This window comes from Elgaria multicarinata, chromosome 16, assembly GCF_023053635.1.
Source record: "Elgaria multicarinata webbii isolate HBS135686 ecotype San Diego chromosome 16, rElgMul1.1.pri, whole genome shotgun sequence".
Taxonomy (NCBI): domain Eukaryota; kingdom Metazoa; phylum Chordata; class Lepidosauria; order Squamata; family Anguidae; genus Elgaria; species Elgaria multicarinata.
This window is the reverse complement of record NC_086186.1, coordinates 12,944,502-12,966,521: the sequence shown is the minus strand read 5'-3', so window position 1 is coordinate 12,966,521 and position 22,020 is coordinate 12,944,502. Positions and strand designations below refer to the sequence as shown.

Here is a 22,020-nt window from a genome sequence, read left to right as displayed (position 1 = left end):
CTACATGCAAATACGTTCCACTGACTAGTTAGGGCATTAAAATTGTGCACAAGGTTCCAAACATCAGTTAATATTTAATAAAATGAAACTTTAAATATTTGTCAAGTTCCATCCCAGATTGGAGTTTAAGAAGCATTTTGCAAAACTCTGGACACAAGATTATGTTGCGGAAACATGGAACTCATCGTTGGGAGGGGGAGAATCTGAACGCTAATGAGGTAAATATTTGTGTGCAATACTTCAGATCTGTATATTTCAAAGGGCTCTCAAAATTATTTTTTAAGCACTGGAGAGACTATTCCATATCATATCAACAAAAAAATTAAGATATTTCCACATTTAAAGAGCATAACTATGCTTTAAAGGAAAAAAAATACAACCAAAATTGTATTCATTTTAAGGAATCTAACCCTGAACAACTCAACTGAATGATTTATATTATGTACCAACACTAAACATGAAAAGTGCATGTAAAATACTGTTACGTAAAGTACTGGATGAATTACAAAATACTAGTTAACTTAGAAACATCTTCCTTTAAAGCATGTGAAGCAGCATCCAATTTCAATGTAATAGAAAGTAATATTGTCAGGCGATTGAAAATAAGGATAATGCCTAAAAACATCTACCACCTTTGGAAGTAAACAAGGTACAGTAAGGCTTCTTTTTTTTTTTTTTACAGGTAAACAACATGGGGGGGGGACATTTATCATTTCTGGAGTAGTCAAGTTTCTTGAGATAAGTTTCTTCCACTAAGATGAAGGGCAGAATTCCAGTTAATTCAGACGGTTGCTAGGAGAATACTGGAGGTTGTTTCAGGTAGGGTTTTAATTTTTAAAAGTGCTGCTGTCTCCAAAATCAGTATTACATCTTTCCCATGATATACTAGGAATCCACTGAAAGTTTGAGAAGCTAGTGTACTCCATCATAATTAAAGAAGCCATGACCATCTGAGGCTGTGGTCAATTCAGGGCTTCCTCTAAGGCAGACAACATCTGTGCTTCCCAGATGTTTGCCCCAAGCTGCCCTAGCTGACCATAGCCACAGAGAATGCCTGCTTGACAGAGCAGTTTAAAGTAGTTCTAGGGTGAAAACACCCTTGTTGAGACATTTTTGTAAACTTGGTGCCAGGTGTAAAGTAAATATATTCAAGTAAAAGACCTTTTCATAAATAAAGAAAAGCAATTAAAAGACAATGCATGAGTGTAGGTACCTGAATGATTCCTAAAACAACCATCAACAGAAGAGCATACACCTCTCTGCTAACATCAAAACCCCTCAACAAAACGTGGCTGAGTTGGGGGGAGAGAACCCAAACCAGCTTTTAAGAACAGTACTGACAAAACTGAAGCTCACTTTATTTACTTTTATCAGTGACTATATACCAGTTGCACATCTCTCTCATGTAAAATGTACTTGAAACACACTGGTCCTCTCAAATCACAGCAACATAGTTCTAAAAATGTGCAAAGAAATTGTGTCCAGTACCAGAACATTTTAAACAATATGCCTTTACAGCATATAGATATGTTTTAAAATATACATTACAATCGCTATAATACATTAAAATATTGCACGTGGCAATGTCAAAATATGTGATATCTTCCTTTGTATAGCTGATCATCACTAATCATATTTCTTTAAAAACAAAACAGGCCCAGAAACATGGAGTGAGGCTTGTCAGACATTTTGATATGCCAGGATTGGCCTCAATGTGAAGCTGACAAAGTATCCACAATGTGAGAAATCCTGGCAAAATCTTTTAATCAAGCAGTATCCTTGTCCTTAATGTGTCCAGTGAAATATTCCTATTGATGCAGAAGCAGAATATTTCTTTTTACATGGATCAAAATCAGCGGTTGCTTTACATTTCTAATAATGAACGTGTAGCAAAGTCTTAAGGTATTTAGGGGATTGGGGATAAAATAAATCCTCCCTTAGCTAGGCATTTGAGATTCATCTTAACTGTGTGTCTCCCCCTCCGCCCGTCGCAAAAAGAACAAAAAAAACCACATCCAAAAATGAATAATATTAAAACATACACATTGCCATTACAAATCTGGCAATGAAGAAAAGGCGAAAAGTTTACATACACTAACATGATAAATAAATACTAAAATTTAATATGGTTGGGTTTTGTTCATTGAATTCAAGGTCTTGAATACTTTAATAAATATATTTCAACTATTATGCAGCTTCCAGTTTGTTGTTTGTGCTTAGTTACCATTTCCTATTACCAGTGATATTTCTCGACACTTGCATAAATCCTGTAAAGACTGGACTATTAAAGTTGTGTGTGTGTTTTTTAAATCTGTATTTCTCTTTCCTAAAGATTATTACTGTACATTTAAAAGAACACAGCACACAGCAGCACTTTGATATGTTTTGAAACAGTACTAACTAATGAACAGCCACATTGTACTATATAGTAAGCCAAAAAACTTTTTGATATTTCAGCATTTGCCACTCTGACATGAACAGGGAAGCTGTTTGACAGATTATCTCCCGGGGTGCAATCTACTCTGAACCTCTACTGTGCAAGCTCCGTTGAAGTGAATGGAGTTTCTCCAAGACTTTCACTTTAATGGGGCTTGTGCAGGACAAACGCCTGACAGATTGTGTCAGTTTTACATTACAATTTCCAGTCTCTAACATATGTAGAAGATATCCCTAAATGCTTATATACTTCACTAAAATCATGCCTTACGCCAACTCCTCTGTCCTCTCTGGTCCCTGTCTACCAGCAGATCACATATGACTTAATTACACTGAAATGTGTTATGAGGAACTCAAATGCTCCCTCGGCTTTATCAGAATGAGAATCAGAAACACATTATGGATTGAGTGTACACATTGATCACCATCATGTTGGGAGCAGCTATATCCATCTATTGCACCAAGTGTACAGGCCACAGCAATTGGTGGCCACCTCAAACATAATGGCAAACACTCTGAATCTGGAATGTGTGAAATGACCTAGCTAAATTGGGGAAACTGCTCTTCAGGTGGCCCCAAAGATAGTAATGGTTTCCTCTGGCCCACAAACTATACTATGGGTAGCAACAGTTTCTTCTTGACCAATTTTGTCCTTCGAGAAAAGCAGCAGCAGGGGGTGGGGGACAGGTTTGTTAATTTATCCTTGGTTTATTAGTCACAGGCTGTCCACACCTCTGAATTCAAATATAAGACAGCATATGACCAACAGGGAGAAAAGAAAAACACTTTAGGTCTGTATTGAAAAATGTTTAACTCTGAAAACTTGATATAGGCCTCAGCATGAGAATGGTGAATTTGTACAAATGTATATGTTTCCATCCGCCTTCAGCTGTGAGACAGTTAAGCAGCATTCCAGCTTTCTGCAATACGTTTTAGGGTATCTACAATATTTTCTCCAGCCCCACTCCCCGGTCCCCATAGATTCTCAGTGGGTTCATTTTCACTAAGATTACAGGCAGCCAACTTGTGATCAACAGCTAACTGTATCCTTGGTTCAGACGCGAGTAATGAACCCTAGCCCCAAACTTGCTGGAATTTGAATGGTTTCTAATGCAAGAGATGAGGGATTAAATGGGAAAGTAACGGGGAAAATATGCTTGGCATCCATTAGCAGTTGAGGAGAGTCTTTCCTGTCTCGCATACGAAGCTGAAAAGATAAGAATGGATCACATTAATATTTTTATTTAAGAAGATGTATACCACAGCCATCCAAGACAGCTAACAAGGCAAAACAAAATTAAGAAATAATAATAGATAAAACAACAAACTCTTATGAAAAAGAAGACAGTGAAAAATGTTACTTCCAAAGAAAGCCAAAAAAAACTTGAAAGGGTGGGGAGTCTCAAAGCTGTAGTAATATACTTTATCTGGATTGGTTGTATGCGTTTTTGTTGTCGTTGCAGGCATTAAGCGACTGCGCAAAGCAAAGTTCTAAAAACATGTCATGCTTAAAAGCAATGGTTGAAACTTTATGCAAAATGAATTGTTTCTTGTCACTGTACATTGTAGTCGAATAGTCCTTTCATAGAAATATTTCAGAACTAATTCCTGAAGTTCACTTTCCCCCAAATTTCTGATAACTGTTACATGTTTTTCTCTTCATTGCAAGCAAGACTTTCCCTCCGTGGCCAGAAATCGCTCCTTTTTGTGGTGAGCTCTTGCTTTCTTCTCTGTACAGGAGAGTCTCCTCGCTGGCAGGAAGACATTCCCAGCTGTGCCACCCAGCCAGAAACAAGCCCAGGAGCTCTGCTCTTCTTTGCAGCCAGTTCTGATGCTCTCCTTCATGAAGCACATAGCATACAAGTGGCAGGTGCTTCCCCCATCAGGGTCAGATAAAACTGTCAGGTGAATGAAAGCTCAAGCCAGCTGCTCACGTGACCCAAAAATAACGTGTCTAGAGCTGAGGCTCTGTGAAAGCCCTGTTGTTTTGCCAGCAGGCAGGACTGGAACGGAAACTGTGGAAGGCTCCTCCCACTGAACAAGACCCAGGATGCAGGCTCTTCACTCACACTCAGAAGATTTACATTTAGAACGAAAAATCCACAGCCATCCAAAGAGCCCCTGTGTTCATGGCATGGGTCACTGGCCTGCATAGCACCATCATCATCTTACATGCACCCATGGTGTGTGTGTGTGTGTGTGTGTGTGTGTGTGTGTGTGTGTGTGAGAGAGAGAGAGAGAGAGAGAGAGAGAGAGAGAGAGAGAGAGAGTGTTTTTACAAATTGCACATGCAATAAAGGGGGAAGATAGAACATGTTTTTTACCTGTATCGTCCGGATAAAGGACACAGACACTCTTTCTTCAAACTCATTAACTGGAGTATACAAGTTCAACACTTTCACAATCTGTAAGAAAAACAGATGCATATGTATTTCTGTTGTTGACTAACATGCCTTTGCTATTTACCCAAAGTTTTAAACAATGCCTTTCAGGAACTATTCACCCCCAAACCCTGCCCTTTCTCTCTTAGTTTCGAAATGCATGATTCTTCAAGAAAAGCACCCTTCATTGCAGGCAATAGCAACATTTGGGCTGCATAAATTCAAACATATATGTCTCTCTCCGTAATAAAACTAGGGCAGTTGGCCCCTAGTATAAAGTCTTATTCTCCCTTAAATAAATGAATGCAAAACCAAGAAATATTTTTTTTAAATGGCTGCCTATTCAGAAATCTACATTTGACATGAAAGTTTATGAAGCTTACTCACTTTTTATTTTATTTTTTATTATTTTATTGTGACTAACAAACAAAACCACAAAAAAGAAAGAAAGGGGAGAAAGAATATAATATATTGACACGATTTAAAAGTATCAACTCCCTCTTTTATAATTTGGTTTCAAATTTCGACGCTTCTGAAGCTAGCATTTTACTGATAGTAATATTTCTACTGTAAGAGGGAAAACCGCAGATCGACACCTGGCACAAGCACCGTGGTGAAAAGGGTATTTTCAGTGAAGTCAGATAACAACACCTAAGGAGGGCTGGCTTACCTGTGCAGTAGTTAAGGCGTTGCACATGGAACAAATGGCATCTGCATCCTCATCTGTTTTCTTTTTCACCTGCAACAACTGTGCTGCCTGGATAAGAGGCTCAAGGGTTTCCTTAGCCCCACTATTCATCAGGTTTTTATCACGAAGCCATTCTTCAAGCTGGCTTACATTGTACCTGCAAGTTTAATACATATATAAAAATATCCTCCGCCTTTAAGAGCGTTTTCAGTCAGCCTGAACTTCCTTGCTCAATTATTTCCCTTCACACAATATTCTGTCAATTATTTAACAGACATTTTTGTTCCGATTGCAGCAACAGCAGCTCCTTGTTCCCAGCACAACTGTTAAGTAATTATGCACAGGGCCTTTAGGAAGCAAAATACTTCGAGTCCCGTGTAGTATTTAGGAGCAAACCCCCAAACGCTGCAGCCCTTTCTCTTGCTATTTTGGTGCAGGACAGATTTCCATCTTTAACTGTCATCAATGAGACTTCATTTATGTTAAGCACAGCGAGCAGGATCCTTCCCCAGCCCCACTCTAATCGCCACCCCCCTCCCATGCCTCAATTATTGTTGTTTAGGAATCCCGATGCCTGAAATAGGCTAATATGACATAAAAATAAAATGCCATATGAAAAGGAAATAATTTAGTAGACTGTTCTAAAGAAACTGTGAAATTGGAGCTAATTTTATTTATTTATTGCATTTATTTATTGCATTTATAACTGCCCTTTTTCCTCCAAGGAACCCATGGCGGGGTGCATAATCCTCCTCCTCTCCATTTTATCCTCATAACAACAACCCTGTGAGGTAGATTGGCTGAGAGTCTGTGATTGGCCCAAAATCACCCAGTGAGCTTCCGTGGCTGAGTGGGGATTCAAACCCGGCTCTCCTAACTCCCCGTCCAACGCCACACCATCTCAAACGCTACTACCCACTGCATGGCACGTTCACCAGGAACCCATGTATGTCACTTCTCAGCCCATAAATCAAAAATCAACGCCTGGGCTGGTGCCTGAATCCTTGCTTGCAGCAAAATCCTTTTCTAAAATGTCCTTCTAGAAATCCTTTTTGCTCCTGTTAGGAGGCCTCCCCTTATTTGCCCTGTAATGCTACGGCAGGCGCCACGGAAGAAACCGCAGGAGGGAGTACTTAACCCATCCTCCACTGATTCTGCCCTGAAATCTCCCCCTCGCCCCACTCAGGATTTTGACCCTCCTATCACCTCCAGGTAGTGGGGTTGCAGGGGCATGGTTAGAAAAAACCCTTTCTCTCACTAGCTGATTCTCCCCCGCATAGGACCACTAACAAGCAAATGCGTGTTTGGAAACTGTGCTTGTCAAGACAACTTAAAGCTCCACCCTGAAGAGCTTGATTTATAAAACCCAGATTTGACCCTCAAGTTACAAGGTTTTCTGATTAGATATATGAAATTTTTTCACGTCCTGTCCATACCCTTCCCCAACCAAGCATTGTCTACACAAAGGAGGATATTGGGACAATGCCTGTGCCTCCCCACTGCACGTATGACCATCAGGTGTGACCCAGACCAAAGGCTGAATTCCTGCAAACCGTTACGGCGAGGGAAAGGAATGCAAGAGCCAAGTGTATGGCCTGAGTAATATATGACAATGCAAACACGTGGTTTCTGCAAGCCTGCTGCCTCACCATGTTCAGAGACTCACCAAGCATGTTCAGAGACTCAAGTCTGTGAGCTGGCCCAGAACAATTCTAATAGAGTAAACGCCCAAGTGTCAAACATACCTTGAAACGATCACCTGGTTCAGGAAGAATTCATTATTATGCCCAGCAATATATTTAAGACTGGAAACAATTCAGAAAGCAGCCTCACCTTATCTGCATCCCTTTGCTCCAGGAGCACATGTCTTTCCTCAAGAGAAGGTTATTGAGAGTCACAGCCCCAATGATGTAGAACATCTGCTTGACCACTTGCTTGATCAACTCCGGATCCATTCCGTGTTGACACATGATTGAGTGGAAGGTATTCAGCTGTCGGATGATGGAGTCCAGCGTGTACGTCCCTTCATCAGCAATGCTGGAGGTTCTCTTTCGGAGGCCAGTGGGTTTCACCCCTGACACCCCTTGGATAGTTTCATGCTCCAGCATTCCTGAAACTGATTAACGGTATCATTAATATAGCTAAGAAACCTGAATACAAAAACAAAAAAGATCAGAGAACCCAGTATGAATAAACCTAGTCATTTATTTTAAATATTCATCTGCTGCTCTTTTTTAACAAGAAAAACTCAAGGCAGTCAACAACACAAAATTAAAAACTACCTTAAAACATCAAATGCAAAAAGCCAAATAAAAGCAAAAACTATGCAAAAAATAAAATCTAGTTATCAGCAGCAATACAAAATAACTCGCAGTCAACCATCCAAACAAGTTGTATACCGGTCCTTATACCGACGAACAAAGAGTACTCCTGTTTTATGTGGATTTTGTTTTAGACATCAGTCAAGTACTTCCACAGGAGCAAAGACAGCGATGTTTTGTATGTATCTGAATAAACTAACAGAATTTTGCAAGCTCCAAAGGCAAGTGTTAAAATTGTTTAATGGGCAATTAAGTTAAATGGACTTTGCTCAGGTGTCCAGAATGATTTTCCTTAAACACACTTGAATTGTCAGTCATCCTGCTTTAATAAATACTGCCTGTCACTCATTGTGCCCCTTGGAAACCCCCTACCAAGCCAAGCTATAACCCAAAGAGCTCGACACAGAAGCAGGGCACAAGAATGTGGTATACTTCTATCGATAAGAGGAGAAGAGACCCAGAGAAAGAACAAACAGCAGTGGCCATCAAATTTTATTCAGCAACAGCCTCTACCCACCCACCCCTGGAAAACCCCTGGAGGTCTATTGGTGTGTTCCGCTATTAGAAACCTATAGTTCACTCATGTAGTACCCCAAAGGGCACCATACGAACATAAGAGCCTGCTTCAGCTGGACACCCCCCTCAACAGGGCTAACTGTCATCTTGACCCAGTGGGGAAGAAGAAGAAGCTGTTAGTCTGCCCCTCCACTGGGAGATGAGAGGGCGGAACAAAGCCTTCCCACCAGCCTGAACATTCTCCTTAATTTCTTTTTATTCTCTCCCTCTTCCTTCCCCATCCTCTTTTCCTTGTGTTACATTTTTTAGAATGTAAGCCTGAGGGCAGAGACTGTCTTCTTTACAGATCAATTGTAAGCCGCTCCGGGAGCCTTTTTGGCTGAGGTGCGGGATAAAAATACTCTAAATAAATAAATAAGAGTGGCCCTGCTCAAACAGACCAAAGTCCTATCTAACCCAGCATCCTGCCTCTCTTACAGTGGCCAACCAGATGCACCTGGGAAGCCCTCTCCTGTTGTTGTTCCCCAGCCAGAGGTATTGAGAGGTGTGTACCTCTCACCTTGGAGGTAATATGTACCCATCATGACTATATAGCCTCCTTCTGCCTAATTCCCCACAAAGCTATATAGCACTGTTACCCTCGACTCTGATCTTAGCTTGTACAGGGAAGTCAGACAAAATATTTTAGCAATGTTTTGAAGAGAAAAACCATAACGTCACACGTCTCTTCAGGCTGAAATGCTCTTCTTTTTAACATTACTGAAAACTGTCCAAGGAAATCCGAGCCGCTGAAGTTAACAACAGAATTAAGCAGTTTATTAGAAAGAGATGAATTAGAAAAGGAAAACACAGGTTTCTGGTTTTTCATTATGCTCCACTTTGCCTTACCAATCATTGGCTGCAGAATGTTCTCCAATACTCTGACTAGCTGCTGGTAGATCTGAATGGCCAAGTCACTCAGTACTTGTCTGTATTCAGCAAGATCAAAATTAGTGAGGCAATGTTCATTCTGACGAGTTGTGTTGTGCTTCATGAATCCCTGCATTTGTAGAAGATAACAGTGCATGTTGAGGCTTACATTCGTATATTTCCGTTACCTTATCTGAAGAGCTCAGGACGGACAACACGTTCAAAAACTAGAAAATGTATTGCTAAAAAGTCAATGAGGTTAACTCCCTGTTGGCCTACCAACCAGCCACCAAGTGCAAACCCAAGGAAAGATGCCACTCTGCTCCTGGAAAATGCTTTCTTTCTAGCTTACAAACCCAAACCATGTTTTCACCTTGAGAGAGGCAGGTCAAGTGCAAGGGTAGGGAACCTCAGCCTAGTTTCAAACCCCACACACTTTTGGCTCTGCCCTCCCCTCTGCTTGAATGCAGACCCCAACAGGTGTTGGTGGAGATGATGTGGATCTCAGCAAGAAAAAGATTCTCCACCCCTGCTCTGGTGCCTTCATAACTTTGAAAGCATTTTGAACATGGCAAAGCCGAAAGTAAAAACAACCACCACTAAATGGTAAAACTTGCCTCTTCACCACTGTACTGCTTCAAACAGTGTAAAAATCGGCACGTGTTAGATAGCCAGAAGGAAACCGTTTCAAAGTCATCACCTCTTTTCTGAAAGCAAATGAAGAAATACAGTGTGCATCAAAAGGCAATTTGAAGAAAATTAGATCACAGATAGTTGCACTTGCTTTGCTACATGATTTAAAAGGTATTTTAAATTGTACTGAATTTCTGCACCATTCTACATGCAGCCTATGGCATCCCTTTCTACTTCATAAAGCTTTAACTCCAGTCTGTGCTATGAGTGGAGATTAAATTGCATTTTTTCCATGTTGCAATACCTCTTATGAGGTATTGAATTTATGAGAATTATATGAATTTATGAGAATTATATGAAACCATAACATGAAAACACTTTCCTCTATTGGAAGAGACCCTGCAGCACCAAGGGGAGAGACAACCTCTGTTTTTCCGGATTAACTGCCAAACGCCCCAAGAACATTCGTCAATTGGGCAGTATATTCATTTATTTATTGTATTTTTATACCGCCCAATAGCCAAAGCTCCCTGGGCGGTTCACAAAAATTAAAACCATTCAAAGTATAAAACAAATCGTATAAAAACATGATATAAAATTCAAGAGACCTCCAATGAGAGAGGAAGCAGCAGCCAGGCACCTCTCCACTGTGCCTGGGTTCAGCTCCATGTGAGAGCCCCCCTCCCTCCTGCTGCCAACTGTCTCTGCAGAGGCCACCAGTGAGGGAGGAAGCAGCAGCCAGGCCCCTCTCCATCATGCCTGGGTCCAGCTCCAGCTGAGAGCCCCCTCCCTCCTCCTACCAACTGTCTCTGCAGAGACCTCCAATGAGAGAGGAAGCAGCAGCCAGGCACCTCTCCACCGTGCCTGGGTCCAGCTCCAGCTGAGAGACACCCCCCCTTCCTCCTGCTACCAACTGTCACTGCAGAGGCCACCAGTGAGGGAGGAAGCAGCAGCCAGGCACCTCTCCATCATGCCTGAGTCCAGCTCCAGCTGAGAGACCCCCTTCCTCCTGCTACCAACTGTCACTGCAGAGGCCACCAGTGAGGGAGGAAGCAGCAGCCAGGCACCTCTCCATTGTGCCTGGGTCCAGCTCCAGCTGAGAGCCCCCTCCCTCCTGCTGCCAACTGTCACTGCTGAACTTTGTAACTAAGATTGTAGTGCCTGAATTTGCTTTCCTTTTCCCCCTCCTCCTCCCTCCCAATCCCCTTTCCTTTTGTGTCATGTCTTTTAGATTGTAAGCCTGTGGGCAGAGATTGTCAAGAAATACTTTTGTAAGCCGCCGTGAGAGCCTATTTTGGCTGAATGGCGGCATAAAAATGCTTAAATAAATAAATAAATAAATAAAAACACAACCAGGAAACTACAGCTTCCAGTATAGAGGTCTAATAAATAAATAAATAAACAAACAAATTCTGTTCTCTTTCACCATAATAAAATTATGTAGAAAGACAAGCAAACGCCACCGTTGGTAGAGTTTTGTTTTTTAAAACCATTTCTAAAAGAGATAAGATATCCTGTAAATTGGCAGAAAAAACTAACCTTCAATATTTTTTTGATGCCATTAATCGTAGAAGTCAGCAAGGACCTCACTTTTTGGTCATCATTAAGGTAGTCGGCATGGCGAACGCACATGAACAAAATGTATGCTGGCAATCCTGGGATGAGGTTAACTGCCACACCCCGTGGCTTCAAATCTGAGGGAAGAACACAAAAACATGCAGACGTGAACTCATCAAAGAAAGTCATTGTATTTTACATGGCCTGAAGAAAGTGAAGCTCTCTTTGTTTTAACAGGCACTGTTTTGACCAGTTCAAACTAATGATACAGGGCCTGTCAAGACAACATGCTAAGCCACGGTTAGGGCACTAACCCTTTTGCAGAAAATAGTTGGTGAGTGTGTTTAAACCGTGGTTATGTAGCCACCATGGTTAAGAATGGTTCACATGCCATGCCAGGGCCTTAGCTAGACCTACTGGTCTAGCGGTATGGAGGGCTGAAGACCTTGCTATATTTTTATCACGAGAACTCCCCCTCTGTTCACACGGGACACGCGACGACCTCAGAGGGAGAGGCATCGTGCCCACCATTTTGTTTTGTTTTTTCTTAAAGGAGAAGATGCGCATGAACGCTCATGCACAAAAGGTAAGGTGTTGTTGTTTTTTTAAAAAAAATTTCCCAGCTCCCACCCCCAATGGGCGCAGTGCTCCTGAGAAGCTCTGTGCTCCATGCATGGGTCCCAGCTCTTCGCGAGTAACCAGGACAAACCGCAACACCTGGTCTTGGGATTAGCCCGGGACCATGGAAAAAATGGGCTCAAAGGGTAGGGTGAGATCCCAGGGCAAGGGAGGGATCATCCATCCCTGATCCCGGGATCCCCTGTGCGTCATGTGAATGCACAGGGACGATCCCGGGGATTGCCCTGGGATTTTGCCCCATCTAGCTATGACCCAAGTCATAGTTCACACAACACGCTAAACCATAATGTTTAGCTCAACTACTTTGGCTTAGCATGTCTTCTGAACAGGGTCATTGAAATAATTTCATGATTATGTTTCCTCTTGCAATTATCAATCAAAAATATTCTGTGCCCCTTATTGAACAGAATGGTGTCAAGTGGCAAAAGGGAACAAGGTGACATGTAATGCAACTGATATAAAAGAATTAAAGCTTCCTTGGTGAATGGGGATTGCTTTCTTTCCTCCAATGTCAGATAAACTGGACATAACTAAAATAGTAACAGATGTATTTGGAAAGAATTTTGTAAGTATAAAGGATTCTCACCTAAAATAAGATTCTTAACAAGTTTGGGCTCATCCTCCTTCTTGTATTCTAACATTCCCTGGAAGTCCTTTTCTTTCCTTGGAATATTAACAGGATGGATTGGCTCATCAATTATTTGTCCAGGTGAAATATTCTCCATCTGGCCCACTAAATGAAGAAAGAAAGAGAATTAAAAACATAAAATAACCCAAAGCCATTTGCTTTTCGTCAATAAAATCCCAAAGTTCTGATCAAGAGGTCTGATCCTGAATCGTGGAGAGTGTTGTTATTTAGATGTAGCCTAATAGCTGCCAGTTCAGTTCCCACGTCACAATAACCCAGAATTTAAGAAAAGAAAAACCAGCAAAAGGGGCAGAGCACTGGTGGGAGTGGCCAAGCAACCCAGCTCCATCCCTGGTTTGTTTGCCATGACATGCAAGCCAGGAACTCTTGCTTGTTTCTCCTCCAATAAGCCAGAGTTGGAACCCACAACAGGCTTTCCACAGAATGATCAGGAAGCATGCACTAGCACACTGCTGTGATTGCAATAATATGTTCACGTCATACTGTGACACGCGAACTGGGCCATTATGTTGAGACTCAGTGCCTAATTAACACACCTACAGGATGCATTCCCAAAGGAAGAAGTGGGCACCCTTCAAGTTAAGCCGTTATTCCACTATAATTCCTACTACAGTGATGGGATGCTACATCTTTCAGGCTGCAATGCAAATCTAGAAAGACAGGATTAGCAACAATTGTCAAGCAAACACATCTTCTCTCTAAGCAGTGTTCAATATGAGAAGGGAAGCCTTCCCATGATGTGTGGAGGACACCCAAATGCTGGCTCAAAGAGACTTGTGCTTAAGAGCTCTGCAGCTTAAAAATCCTGGAATGCTTTCCAAAGCCCTATTTATGTGCACTCGGAAGGTAACACTGAACAATCCGTTTTAATCAGTGAAAACTCGCAGAACAAGTATGTCTACATATTTCAATTTTTTATTTAAATTAAGCTCCTTCACAGGAGGTAGGTTTTGCACAGAATATTTCTCAGCGTCCCAATGTTCCCAAATACATTTAGTTCTCAGAACATAAGCTCCTGCTGATGTCACAAACTCCCTCCCTACTGGCAAAAATATTCTTAGCTATCCCTTTCCTTCCCTCTCTGGTCTCTTGTTTCTTTCAGGAGAAGAAACTGCACACACCAGATAGGGAAACACTACAGACCACCTCCAGCAAGCTACACACACACCTCACCACCACGACGCTAGAAATTAAAGCTCTAGCTTTCTTTTTACTATAAAATTAACTACTGGACAATCTATCACCCCTGCTCATGTCATATGTGCACAACCAGAGACTGTACAACCAGAGAACACAGAGTCCTAAGTATGGAGACCAAAACCATTGAGAGGGTTTTTGCTTTAAAGGTTAAAAGGAGGTATTACTTCTGCTTAAAGAATGTGAGATCTCATTAAAGATATAGGAGCAAAAATAGATTTTTATACACCCTAATATACATTCTAAGGCTGCAATCCTAACCATGCTTACTTGGGAGTAAGCCCCATTGAAATCAGTAGGCCTTCCTTCTGAATAAGCATGTAGAGGGATGGGCTGTAGGTCTGGCAGAATCCAGAAACAAGAATGTGCTTTTCTAAAGTATGCTAAAGCAATGCCTTCAGCAAGCTAGCCAAAACGCACAAACTTGCATGTTGAACAACTGGAAACGTACCTTATCTTCTTGTCTTGTGTCAGTCCAGAACACTACATATAATTGCACACCCACTAGAAAAATTGCTGGGGTCAGCCCATCAGCCATAAGATAAATCACAGAACACTTAGATTATCCGGAGTCCAGTGCAGTTTTAAACATTTTTCTCTACGTTGCCTGCCTAACTTGTGTAATTCAGGAACTCTGCAACTGGAACACGCTGATCAGTGCTTACGCTTCAGAGCTATCTTTAGTGTGGCAAAGGGAAGGCCACAATGAGAGTGTAGCCACTCCTTTCTGCCGTTTGGCCAAGTGAAAGTTCTAAACGTAATCTTCAGGAAAGCAGTTTTTTTCCCTTAAGGTGTTCTCTCTGCAGACAGTGCTAACTGAGCACAGAAGTCTGGGATTTCTGTGAGTTGTCACCTTGAAAGGGTAAAGTACAATCAAGTGGAAAAGAAGGATACTGCTATGAAGCAAGCAGGAAGCAGTCTTTATCATGATTATGGGATAAATAGCAATTTAAATAAGGATATGAGTCTTCCTTGCACAGTAAATATTATAACTGGCAGACAGCTCTCTCGTTGCAGAAAGCCTTCTACAAAGATTAACAAGCTGGGAAGTCACTATTTTCTCTTGCACAGGCATTTATTAGACAGTGATTTGCTGAATGCAGAGAACCGCCCTGGGTGCTTCGGCTATTGGGCAGTATAGAAATGCAATCAATCAATCAATCAATCAATCGCACAATCATGCCCAGTAGCCTTTTTAATTCCATTATGGTACACCGAGAGTTAAACCAACATAGAAAAGTAGCAAATAAGCAAGAATTCAGTCCAATTTTTGAAAGGAGGCTTTGCTCATGTGGAATCAGTTTAATATTCAGACACTACACTATGGGCCAGTTCAGAAGTCACAGCAAACCTAGAGGGTTTTTTTTAAAAAAACTCTAGTTTATCATGAGTAAACCAGCATGGCTAGTGGCTTTATTGCTTCCTCTTGGCTCTTCTTGCCAGTGGGAGCAGCTGAACAAGCCTCTCTCTCTCTCTCTCTCTCTCTCTCTCTCTCTCCCAGTGCAAGCAGTGAAGCAGGAGCAAGAGGCAAAAATCTCCCAGTGCTCTTTGCATCAGCGTTAGGATTCAAGCTCTAATGCCACAGTTGGCTCTTAAGTTGATTGCAGGGGCTCTGTCTTTATCTCATATAGCCATCATTGGGAGGGGGGAAATCCATGCGCAAAAAATATTATTATTATGAATTCTGATGCCACGAAGTCTCATGTTTAAGAGGAAGGTGAGCATTCCTATTGGCCAAGGTCCTTGTAGGAAGTGCTCTTGGCAAAAAGCAAACACTGTCCTTTAGCAAATAGAGAATGATATGGAAGTCCACACACTCCAAACCAGTTTGCACTCAGCTTCCAGGATAATCCACACCCTTTTTTCGACATACCAATATTACTATTTGAGAATACTATCATAGGTATGTACACCCAAGTTCAACACTTCTGCAATTATTGTATGCTGCTGACAACAGCTAAAGACGCCTTGCCTCAGCCTGATAGTGAAGCACTTCAACCTTAGTGCATCCAGACGAGAAGCAAAACCAGTCTCCACCACCCAGCCACAGATATCATACCTTCAAGTTCATCGATCTTTTTAGCAAAGACTTTTAGCTGCTTTTTCAGTTTGCGAACGGTCTTGTCCTGTTTTTCAAGCTGCTCCATTAAATCCTACGCAATGAAGTAGAGAAGGAAGGATTAGATACTTCAAAGTGCCATATAGGCAACAAATAAAACAGAACCAGTACTGTTAGTGAGACAAGAGGAACTGAGCACAGCTAAAAGGTGAGGTCACCATCTGGCTGAAGTTTGCAAGCCTGCACACTGCCTAGAACGTAAGCAAGACATTATATAAAGAATATTGAAATAGATGCAGCATGACAGAGACAGAGCTCGTAGGCAGACACAGTTTACGGATGCCAACATATCCATACCCAACTTTCTGGTAGCTTCTCTCTCCCAGGATCAAGGAGATCCCACATCCACTAGCTGCCTTCTATCCACAGAGAGGAGAGTGGAGGAAGCCATTCACAAGTATGAGGTCCACTCCTACACTGGAGAGAATCATGGGGCACAACAACATCTGAACATGCCCAACATAAGGACATTTGTGAAGTTGGGTTGGTTGAAGGAAGTGTTCTTAAAACGCCATTGTAAAGAATGGTCTCCATGGCGTAGCCTGCCACCCCACTTCAACACTTTCTGATACCACTAGAATCCAGTTTAAATGTTGAAAACAGTTTATCTAAGAGCAGATCTAGAAGCTCTTTATCGGAATATGACATGTACAGCAAATAGAGCCTGTTTCCATCATGCCATGGTGTTCATATTAGTAACAAATGGTGCACTGAGAAAAACAAAGAAGGCAACGTAACTGACACAACAGAAAGCTCTGGGGAAAGGAGAAGTTATGAAGTTCTCTGAAAAAAAGATTTCCTCCAACAGTGGACAAGGCAGCCAGCTCTTCAGTTAGTGCTCCAGAGGTAGCAGACAAAGAAGGAGGGCCTGCTCAATGTACATACAATCATCCGTTTGTAAAGTGAAATCCGGTACGACTGATACTTCATGGGGTCATCTGCATATAACTCCTCATAATACTGAAAAAACAGGTATAAAGTATAGGTACTTCCCATCCTTTTAAGGCACTCGTGTTTCAACAAGAAGCACAAGAAAAGGCAAGTTCAAGTATGCTGATTGCAAGGCAAGGCCTTTAATACTCTCTCTCTACCTTAGGATGCAAAGACCATAGCCTTTAGGTCAGCCCTCCCAAACCTGGTGCCATCCAGATGTTTCAGACCAGAACTTCCAGCAATGGCAGAGTTTGAAGAATGGGTATGAACGCTGCTTATGATGGGGCGAATCTCATGAAGCAAAGGTAGGAGAAGAGGGTGCTCTCCAAAGAAGAAAAGGACCGCACGCCTACCCCAGCTTGGCATACAGCCTGCATGGAAGCAGGACAGGCTGCTGGCCAGGTGGAATGCTTGGCACATTAGGCAAGGCTCTTGCGAAATATTGGGTGCCTAGCCAAAGGTTGGCTCCCCAATCCCTCAAATATACCCTGCCCCCTTTCCAACTTTCTAAAGTAAGAGAAATAGCAGTGGGAGGTGCAGGCATACAAGAGGAACTTTGAAAACACTTGCTGTTTTTTGTGCATCCTTGCTGTATTGCCAAGAATGTATTGCCTGGCACCAACATTGTTATCTTTTTGGCACCCGGTCAAAACATTTCTCTTCTCCCAGGCAGTTAATGACATATGCAGAGTTGTGTGTTTTTTTAACTTACCCCAGAATAGTTGTTTTAAATGGATATTGTTGTTTTAATGCTTTTGATGGTTTTAAATTTTTGTATATTTGTTTTTAAGGTTCACTGTTTTTAACTTTTGTAAACCCGCCCAGAGAGCTTTAGCTATGGGGCGGTATATAAATGTAATAAATAAATGAATAAGTAAGTAAGATTATTTGACTGTTGTGCAGAAGTTATTTTAAAAGCTTCATGACTAACCAACAGCATCTGGATGATAGGAAACCCTTTCGCAGGTCCTGTATATGCTAACCAAAAGGATTTCTACACCAGCATAGATCTATGCAGGCATACAGTTTCATTTGGCAAGTTACATATATCTACATTTTTTTTAATCCTATATAAAAAAGGGTTATAAACAGTGCAGTATAAAAAATGGTTGTATGAGTCTCATGATATCCTATTGGATAATCCAGGGAATGAATAACAGAACGTCCCTCTCATGAGTGTTCCAATTGGAGAAGCTTTCCACTCCTCAATTCTTTAGATGTAGAACTTCTCCCACTGTGTGAATCAAGTGAAGGAGAGGTTTCCCCCCCCCCTATGATTTTCACGTACACTTTTTCTGTAAAGGATCTGCGCTACCTTCAATAGTGCTGCAGCATGCAGTCTCCCTGCTTTGCTCTTAAGATATGGCTAAAACAGTTTGGCCACCCCACCAGAAAGACCATATGGCTGCCATCCCTGGGGGGAAAAAAGATCATTCTCCTCCTTCTGCATTACAGGGGGCCTGGATAGCGAGCTGCTGCATCGGCATTTCTGCCACCACCTCCACCCCTGTGAGAGTACAACTCTCTGTGCCTCTCCTCCCTGCCTTAAACGTTGGCGTACCAGGTTTTCGTTCGTCAGGCGGGTGATCTCATGCTGGAGACTGGCTTCTATGCGGGCTTCTGGGGGCAGCTGGAGGTTCTGCGCTAACAACTGCTGCTGGCGATTGTTCTCCTCCTTTAGACCCTGAATCTCTCCGCGGAGGGCTTCCAGTTCGTTGTCATGGCTCCTCTTCTGGGACTGCAGTTGAGATTCCAGGAGCCTGAGAGAACCCGGGAAAATGGGAGACATTTGGGAAAGGTGGAGAGAAAAGGGGAGGCAAGGAAAAAGAAGAAGACTTCTTTTCAGTATGTGTGTTGCAGATTCTCACCACCAGAGGTCTGAAACTTCAGCCGCTGTCCCAATGTGTTTAAACGCCAACTTGCATCGAAAAGAAAGACAATTACAGAGTACACTTTAAACCCTTTGTGCGCCTTGAGACTCAAAGGCCGTTTGTCTAACAATGGCATGTATCTGAAGTTAACATTGATCCTGGTTTACAATGCCTCGGCTTCACATCTGTTTAACAGGCCTTGGCTATGCAAATTACAAAGCCAACCATGAGGCACTGGTCCCTAGCCGGGGTTCAAGCTTACCACATCAGGTAACAATTCTGGGGGGCACCATTAAAAGGACAGCAAAGTGTCAATGATTTAGGTTATTATTGTAATACTTTGACTACTTTAGAGAGGGGGGATTTGTATTTCTGCTTCCGGCACCCAGGGTCTTGGGCAATCTCTGGTCCTTAAGCCTCCGGGATGCCTTAGTATATCCAGAAAGGCCCCTATAACTGACCAAAGGCAGAACTCAAACGGGATAAACCAGTCACGATGCAATTAAGTGAAGGCATGTAAAGACTACAACATAATAAAGCTTTCTTCAGGATTCACTCTGTTCATAGAGAAACAGAAGCGACCCACCCAAAAATACCAATAGGTTCTTAATCTAGGGATACTGTTGGGAAGACCAGTAGAAGGTCAAGAACCAGCACTAAAGCTAGTTGAGCTGCTAGTGCATTGTATGGCCTTGGGCACGCGATGCATTCTGCATATGTCAATTGAAGAAGGAAGGAATGGAGAATACTAGATTATTGCGATGAATGCTACTACTGCATTTGCTACATATGCAGCACACGTGCCTCAACTAAGCCGCTACGTCAAACACACTTTCAGGGTTTAAATATACCTAAGGCAGACCAGCTAGCTACATTGACCAAGCACATGAAGGTAAATGTGAACCATTTACCTTTCATTTCTTTGCCACTCACTCTAGAATCTTTGCTTCTAGAACAAGGAGACAAGAAACAAAAGCTACCCAGCCGCCTCTCCCCTTGTTTTCTCTGCAGCCTGCTAACTATCCCCAAGTTAGCTAATAGCAGACTTACAAAGTAGTAGTTAATGTTAAGTGTTTTGTTAGCAGCACAAGGAAAGGAAAAAAACACTGGTTAAAATAGCATTCCTCACAAAAGCAATGATGTTTGTTAATTTGTTTTGTTAAGGTGCACAAGGAAAGATGCTCTGTAATTCACTGCAAATGGAGAAACAGTTCTTTGGGGAAAGGCATTTCAAAACATGAGGTGCCCAAGTGGATCCATTTGAGAGCCCTGTACATAGGACAGGTATATGCAAACTGTTGCAATCATTAGGGGGCTTACAAAACGGCCTGAATCTTTCTTAATGGGTTCAAGTGGCATTTTCTTCAGCTGAAGTCTCTTAATATTTCCCTTTTCCAGAATAGCTATTTGCCATGAGTTAAACAGAACAGGTAAGTAATGCACACAGAATGCTTTTATTAATCAAAGCATTCTGTGCGCATTACTTACCTGTTAGGTTTAACTCTTTTAGGACAGGGCAACCTGTTTTGCACTGGATATTTAGTTTAAGTTTTATGGGGGGTTAAAAATACATAGTTGGGCTTGCAAACGTTTCTAACCAGCTCTAAAACTTTGGGGACTTCCTGAGAAGTAGAGTCTCTCCCCCACTCTTCAAAAGGGGGCAATAGCCCCCTTTTTAACTGTGGCAGTGGCTGATCCTCTTCATCACTGCCAGGGCTGGTCGCAAAGGAGACAGAGAAAGAGGAGGAGTAGAAGTCAACATGTTTCCACATAAAGAAACAAACATGATTAAGGAGCTGGAGTATTTCCCCTATGAGGGAAGGCTACAAGCACTGGGACTGTTTAGCCTGGAATAAAGGAGGGTAAGGGGAGACATGATAGAGGTGTACAAAATTATGCATGATATGGAAAAAGTGGATAGGGACATTTTTCTCCTTCTCCCATAATACTAGAACCCAGGGTCATCCCATGAAGCTGGTGGGAGATTCAGGACAGATAAAAGGAAGGACTTCTTCACACAGCGCCTAGTCAAGCTATGGCATTCACTTCCACAAGATGTAGTGATGGCCATCAATTTGGATGGATTCAAAAGGGGACTGGGCAAAGTCATGGAGGAGAAGCCTATCAATGGCTACTAGTCCTGATGGCTATGTGCTAACTCCAGTATCTGAGGTAGTATGCCTAGTTGCTGGGGAACATGGATGGGAGGCTCCTGTTGCACTTGTGTCCTGGTCAACAGCTGGTTAGTCACTGTGTGAACAGAATGCTGAACTAGATGGACCTTTGGTCTGATCCAGCAGGGCTCTTCTTAAGTTCTTAAACATCCACAGGGAGAGAATGGCTGAATGGTCAAGCAGCAGCTGAGGCTGCTGCTCCTCCTCCTCTCCTTGCCATCACAGGGAAAGAGTGGCTGGGTTCACTGGCTGTGAAGATGCAGCAGCTGCCACAGCCGCCATATGCCTGCTCGTCCTCTCCTGGTGCACACAGAAGTCAGGCGCTCTTCTATACGTAGCTGAGTCATGTCTGCATTTTCATGTTTATGACTTGGAACTTCTGCCATGACAATTTTGGGATCTCTGTCTAGTCATTCTGGGCCCATACTAACTGGTGGGCCACAGCAGATGTCCAACCATGCTGATTGAGGATGCAGGGCCTGTTTCTAACTGCCAGGCTTTGATGGTTCCACTCTTTTCTTCTCTTTCTTTTAATACATCCATTTGGATTAAATATTTTTGAGCTACTGTAAGAAAACATGACTGCAAAAGCAATTCCCACAGCATGTTAGTAACATGAGAAAGAGAGAGGAAGAATGCAAATTAAAACATAAGAACACCCATCCTGAGAAGTCTTGTAACCTGTTGGCTTGTTTTAGCCCTTCATAGACCAGCCACAGTTCTCCGTCCTCATTCAGCATATGATAGTCGTGAAGAGATGGTCTTCCAAGCAAAATGGTTTTTTTTTAAATGCAAAAACACAAAAAGGGATACATGATGGTGAAGACAAAAGAATGCTAATTAGAAGGATAATGCAAGCCAAGTCAGTGTTATTTTAAAAAAGGGATACTTTGATCTCCATAACTACAAATGCAAAACTTATTTTAACAGTAGAATCCTATGCACATTTACTAAGAAGCAAGTCCCACTATGTTTAGTGGGTCTTATGCCTAGCTTG

At 42.2% G+C, this 22,020-nt stretch overlaps 1 protein-coding gene across 1 annotated transcript in view; it reads right to left on the bottom strand.

The window, feature by feature from the left end:
• Positions 1 to 3,117: 3,117 nt before the first annotated feature.
• Positions 3,118 to 22,020, bottom strand: part of MYO5A (myosin VA) — an 84,314-nt gene continuing 65,411 nt past the window's right edge. Inside the window, exons 30-41 of the mRNA XM_063142423.1 lie at positions 21,705 to 21,785; positions 18,540 to 18,738; positions 16,931 to 17,005; positions 15,986 to 16,079; positions 12,667 to 12,813; positions 11,424 to 11,578; positions 9,869 to 9,958; positions 9,231 to 9,381; positions 7,339 to 7,621; positions 5,488 to 5,662; positions 4,761 to 4,841; positions 3,118 to 3,643 (exon numbers count right to left, since the gene is read on the bottom strand). Coding sequence (XP_062998493.1) covers positions 3,491 to 3,643; positions 4,761 to 4,841; positions 5,488 to 5,662; positions 7,339 to 7,621; positions 9,231 to 9,381; positions 9,869 to 9,958; positions 11,424 to 11,578; positions 12,667 to 12,813; positions 15,986 to 16,079; positions 16,931 to 17,005; positions 18,540 to 18,738; positions 21,705 to 21,785 — 1,684 coding nt within the window. The 3' untranslated portion in view covers positions 3,118 to 3,490. The remainder of the gene's footprint in view (positions 3,644 to 4,760; positions 4,842 to 5,487; positions 5,663 to 7,338; positions 7,622 to 9,230; positions 9,382 to 9,868; positions 9,959 to 11,423; positions 11,579 to 12,666; positions 12,814 to 15,985; positions 16,080 to 16,930; positions 17,006 to 18,539; positions 18,739 to 21,704; positions 21,786 to 22,020) is intronic.